This window comes from Mchenga conophoros, linkage group LG19, assembly GCF_057382185.1.
Source record: "Mchenga conophoros isolate Kocher_MC1m ecotype Shallow Benthic linkage group LG19, M_conophoros_male_GT1.1, whole genome shotgun sequence".
Taxonomy (NCBI): domain Eukaryota; kingdom Metazoa; phylum Chordata; class Actinopteri; order Cichliformes; family Cichlidae; genus Mchenga; species Mchenga conophoros.
Window position 1 is genome coordinate 31,084,770 of NC_140544.1, and position 6,000 is coordinate 31,090,769.

Consider the following 6,000-nt stretch of genomic DNA (forward strand, 5'->3'; position numbering starts at 1 on the left):
CACATGACTCTATATACAAAGTCATCCACTGGATAGTTTTTATGACATTAGCTGTAAGAGAGCAAAACAAATTTTTGATATTAGGGTGTAAATATCTCTATTTGTGCTGCTAATTTGGGCATTTTCACGTTACTTATGGAGATTGACCTGTTTTTGGTGCAAGGCTCAGGTAACTCTTAAATGAACTGCAGTTTCTGCTACACACTAACAAAATTGTGACCTCCAAAGTCACCAGTGGGGCTTTATAGATTTCAGTTTTTATGCTAACCTGAAGAGAAATCTTCTATATTCTGCTCTGAGACAAAACAGTTCAGAAAAAAGTACTTAAGAGGAAAAGCCAAGAACTGCCTCACAAGCAGAAATCTGTATCACAGATTTTCTACAATCAATGACTAATAGATAGCTACAGCTTTTTAGAGTAAAGCATATCCCGCAACACAGAATATGCTCGAGTGTGCGAGCCAACATTAACTGCCAAGAAGCAGCAGCAAAGAGAAGCCCAGAGAGAGATGGGAGACGGCCCTGGTAATGATGGAGGAGGCAACAGCAACCAACAGGCTAACAGTGGCTGGAGGAGGTGGAACCTATGAGGCTTCTGCTTCCTTTGACTTATGGTGTTTAAGGCTTTTGCTGCTTAACTCCAGTCAATTGTTGGGCCGTGACTCAAATACATCTATGCTGCTTGTAAAGATAAGAAAGAAAATCATTTTGTTTCTGGATAAAGTGAACTGTGTCGGGAAAACGCAGTTCAGGGGAATAAAGTGTACGTTAGTGTGGATTTAAATGGAAATTTGTTTGTTTTACACAAATGTGGCTTAAACAAGCATGTGAAAAGAAAGTGATAAAAACCCTGCAGTGAATTTTATTACGTATGCTAGTTCCAATAAGAAAATCGAGAGATAAAACAGATCACTTTTCACATCCTTTCATAATTTAATTATAAAAAAAAACTTCAAGCATATTGAATTTCATGCTTTTTCCCTCTGATGTTTTCCAGCAGTCACAATACAGATTCTACACTGCCTTATTAAATATTCAATATCCGAAACGCCAGATCAATCAGGCCTGCTTACCGCACACCACTGACATTGCTGAGGAAATTTCTTCATTTGGTGGCACAATCAATAGCTCATTACTGCAGCTTTACACTGTGTTGTCTCTGGGCAGGCCCTCTGGCTTCATTCCAGGCCTATCTGATCTGTCCATCTTCATCACAGAGAAACAGCCTCCTGCTGAACAACAATTACACTCTTAACCTCACACCAACTTATCGCTCTGTAAGTTGAGTTTTTTATGAGATGGAGTGTGATGAGGCTTTATGATCGTGTGCGTATTTGAGCAGTGATATGTATATAATGCATCACATCCTTTTGATTTCACGCGCGCCAAGCGAGCAGGCCAGAAATAAGAATTAAGTATGCAAACGTGGAAAGGCAAGCTTTCACACAAAACATCAGTTCTCTGCTTCGAACACACAAAAACACAAACACCGGTAAGGCAACAAACAAAGACATTTTTTCGAAATCGCTTCCTTACAAAGCTTTTTCCCTGCGCTCAAAATCTGCACCATTATACTCGAAATGCCTTTCGCTCACTAACAAAAGTGAGCTATTACTTTTTTAATTCAACCGTGAAATGACAGAAGCACTCATCATAATAGCGTTAAAGCTCGCCTCCTTGGTGTCACACAGAACGCGGTGATGTGCTGAACCGAACTTCCCGTCCGTGGAATAATTTCATGGTCATCTCTAATAATTATACAAAGACCAAGTGAGTGACAGTGCAAGCCTGCCATACTTGTGGCACTCAAACCCTGCACAAACAAGTACCCCAGTATGGATATATGAATGATGAATGGTTGGCAGGGACCCACTCTCAGCTCTGAAAGTTTCTGACTGCAGAACAAGGGCACCTTTGGTTGCCTCTGGATCAGCGTGAGGCTCCTTCACCCTCGCACTCTTGCTACTATCTCAAATTGCAGATGACATCCTCCAGGAAAGACATGTGATAATAACGTGCACAGCTGCAGTTGTTCACAACTATGCGATTAGAGGGAAATGAAAGTTCATCTGCGGGGAAAGGAGCTGAAGAAAAACATGGAGGAGAAAAGAGCAACAGCAGCGAAGGAGCAGAAAGGAGATGCACAGGACGAGCGACCTCTGGCACCGAGGCCGCCGGCGCGCGGCACACTCAAAATTAGTGTTTTACTGAGATTACAGACTCCTTTCTTTTTTCTCTCTCTGGTGCTGCTTGTTTAGGCTCATTGCTTTGCTTCTTCTGTGCTGCTGCGCTGGCAGTCATCGCCTGGATGCAAAGTGAGGCCAGTGCCTTCACATAAACAAGCCGAGCGCTGCCACAGCGCATTAGTCACAGCTCAGGTCTGGCCTTTTCAAAGTCGCTACTCCTACTCAAACTGCTAATAGAGCCCCAGAATTTGATATTAGCCTAGCAGGGATACATCCATCAGCGAAGCTGTGCGAGTGCCCTCATGTGCGGCTAACAGGGTGGTTTTTGAGAATTAAAGCGAGAAGAGCGGCGAGCATCAGGACCGAAAGTTTCTTAAGGCCCCCCCTGCTTTATTCCCCCTCTTCTTTCTGCACTAATGACACAAGCAGGCAAGCAATTCATTAAAAAAACTACCCTTATATAATGAGCAGCCTGAGCAATGTGACCATAAGCTGATATTTTTTCACTATAGGGCCTATTACAAAGCCACTGCTGATGGAGCCGGTGCATTTGAGGACATTTGCAAACAGGGCGAACACAATGCCTGTGGAATATGCAGACTTATTAAAGTCTCTGCACAGCCCCTCGCACCCTTGGACATTAAACAGCAGTTTGTGGGGGAAGCTTCTGTCAGAGTCTCCTGGCTCACAATCAGCACCGTTCCTCTTCCTGTAACATCAAATTACCCGTGGCTGAGATATCCCTGCTCTTTCCCTCTCTTCCTTTTATTTCCTCCCACTGTGTTGGGTTTATAGGCAGCAGTCCGGCAGGGGTAATTTCTGCTACCACTCCAGGGAAATTACTTTGTGTTGTTAGAGAAAAGGCAGTTTGCGAACTGCTTTATCAAGCTCCCCGTCTCAAGTAACAGTCAACATTTCAACGCAAGGAAGAAATACAGCCTCAGCATATCTGTGCTTATAAGTGCGCTAAGTGGCATCAGTGCAAAGGCAAGAATAGTCACCGTGGGTGTGTGTGTGATGTTTTGGATAGGCATATGTGCATCCAACTGTGCATTTGTTTCTGCAGGACTGCTTTCATTGCCCGTACATCCTCGCACACATATCTGTTCTGCTCCTCTACGCCGAGCGGTTCAGCTGTGCCTTACTTGGACTGATGAATAATTTCTGCACTGTGCTCTGCTGTGGCACGTCTGGTGCAGCCTGACTGCACCACACAGCTACAGCTCCGCATTTGCATTCAAAACGCACACACTCACACTTTTACACTGATGAGCACCAAGCATGCGCCCGCCGTCCCGACACCGTCCATTCTGCCAGACGCTTCCCTGTGTGGAGGATGCAACAAGCCGCTAAAAAAACAAACAAAAACAAAAAAAAAGCAACAGCAGTTTTCTATTACTCAGTGTCATCTTGCTTCTGCTTCCAGAGTTTACGAAAATTGCTCAGTGACGCGCCAACAAACTGGACAAAGAGCCAAGCAAGGAAAAATCCGCTAATTCCAAAACTCTCACCTGAGGTTGACTTTAAAAATCTTAACTCTGGATTTGTGGCATTTAAATTCAAGGCCGGAAAAGAGAAGAAACGGTGCTGAAATGTCAGCTCTATTTTGAAGTGGCAGACATGCTGATGTGGTGACCTCTATGTGCTGTGGCTAAAAGGTTGGGGGGCTGCAGGGCAAATGAGCAGGGGGTATAAGCTTACTTCTGAGTGAAAAGGAAGGGGCAGTCTTGGATTGTGGTTTCCAGTCTTGCTCATGCCTCTAAAGTCACATTTTAAAGCTGGACGTCTCTAATTATCCGACGCTGCTGTAAAATATCTAATCACTAATTAAAATGTCATTTAAAACACCTCTGTTCAAGTCTTTAAAAAAGGCTGTAATCTGCATAACACAACAACAACGTCGCTACTGTGTGTGCCTCCAAGTACAGCAGGTTGTGCATCTGTAAGCAGCTTAATAAAGGGAAACCACAAGCAGCAGCGCCAGTGGTGTGTGCAACCGAACACCTCCTACTGTCTCTGGGTCTATCTGGAAGACCTCCAGGTGCTGCGCTCCTTCATCTATCCGAGACTAGCGTGGAATTTTTCGGGTATGATATGCCTCTCGGTGCGTTTTTTCGTGGATGAGCGGGTTGTGTCAACATCTATCATTGTCAGCAGTTGAAAGCGTTCCTCTCAGTCCAAACACAGCTAGATATTTACGAGCTTAAACACCCATCCTCAGCTAGAGAAATCCATTTCCACTAAGTGGCAAATATTTCCACTGTAGTGCGGAGCTAGAGCCAAGAGAGAAAATAGTCTTCAGCCCGTTTAATCCTAATCATACACTATTTAATGAGCATACAATACTGTCTGTTTATGTTAGCTTTGTCTCTGACGAGTAAGACAGCGTTGGTAATCTGGGCTGGCTGCAGTGAGCCTGTGATTATTGCAAAGATGCTCCTTCTTAGTTCATTTGCATAGACCTTTGCTGCTGCACAGGAACCCTGGGGCGACTGTCTGGACAGGCAGTGTAGGCTGCCAGGCTACCACGTTAGTGCATTATACAGCACACTGGTTCAGAGGTCCATTTTTTTCTCTTCAAAAACAAGTCAATTGACGCTGACAGAACAATGAAGCCTCTTGATTCAGTGAGCCATTTTAAGTTGGATCGCAGAGCTCGAACTGCCAAACTGTTACCACATAATGATAACAGGTAAGTTTGTCAGCAGAAGAGGGGGAAAATACCGCTGTGAACTTCTTAGCGGCAGAGATTGTACGAAACACAATAGCTGTCAGTGAACGATGCGCAAAACAATAGGGCACTGTCAACGCCTGTGAGATGTGCAAAGGGAGAGGGTTATCGAAAGCTACATGACAGAATAACATCTGTCAGTAAATCAAAGTGGCAGCCAATCGACAGGAATAATCTCTCACACACTCACACAGAGAGCTACACATATTCCCACAGCCATCAGAGCAGCGCTTACAAGTAATGTACTTACAGTTCTGAGGAACTGGATCTCATCCTCTCCTTCTCCACCTTCAGCCATGGCTGCAAAGGAGCCTGTTCAGACTCCGCTGGCTGCCTTCTCCTGTCGAAATTAGCATATAGCTAATCCACGGCCATACAGCGGGAGACTACCGCAGCATGTGTCACTCAAAAACCCCTGCGCTCACGCCCCTGTGCTCGCCGCCCGGAGGAGGAGTGTGTGTCAGCATCGGAGGGCTGGAGCAACTGGGGACGGGTGCGTGGCGGGGAAACGGGGAGAAGACGAGTCCTGTAGCGAAAGATGCTGGAGAGGGGGGGGGGTATGTGTCTTCGACGTCACCGTCAGACCTTATTAGCACAAGCGGGAATATTCAAAAAATCGACACGCGCTTTCCGTCTAAAGCTAATTTCTTTCCCGACACGCATGCTAAAGCGTGGGGTATAGCGCGCCCTCCCACCACGGCGCACGCAAGAAATTCACGCTAGCTGCCATTTCCAGATCAGCACCATGGTCAGCACCCCACTACCCGCACAGGCTTTCAGTGTGGAGGGTCCTGCACTCACCCTGCAGAGGACGGGATTTTATTTATTTATTTATTTGTTTTCCTTTTTTTCTATTTTTTTATGTTGCCGATCATTTCTAAATGTTTGAGGAAGTGTGGATATGACTATTGTATAGAAAATATGTCACTGCTACCGCTGAAGTGCAAACGTCTTCCAAATCAGCCTGAATCTAGAACAACGTTCCCTCATTTGCTATGATGTCTTAACAGAGCTCTTTTTTTATTATTACAAAAAAAAAGGGGGGGGGGGGTTCTTGCACAACTACTACCTCACTTGTAAATT

At 45.1% G+C, this 6,000-nt stretch overlaps 1 protein-coding gene across 8 annotated transcripts in view; it reads right to left on the reverse strand.

Annotated features, from left to right (window-relative positions):
* Positions 1–5,578, reverse strand: part of LOC146552644 (ryanodine receptor 3) — a 108,241-nt gene extending 102,663 nt beyond the window's left edge. For all 8 annotated transcript variants that reach the window (XM_085257334.1, XM_085257335.1, XM_085257331.1 and 5 more), the window contains exon 1: positions 5,168–5,578. In XM_085257334.1, coding sequence (XP_085113460.1) covers positions 5,168–5,215 — 48 coding nt within the window. In that variant the 5' untranslated portion in view covers positions 5,216–5,578. The remainder of the gene's footprint in view (positions 1–5,167) is intronic.
* Positions 5,579–6,000: the final 422 nt, after the last annotated feature.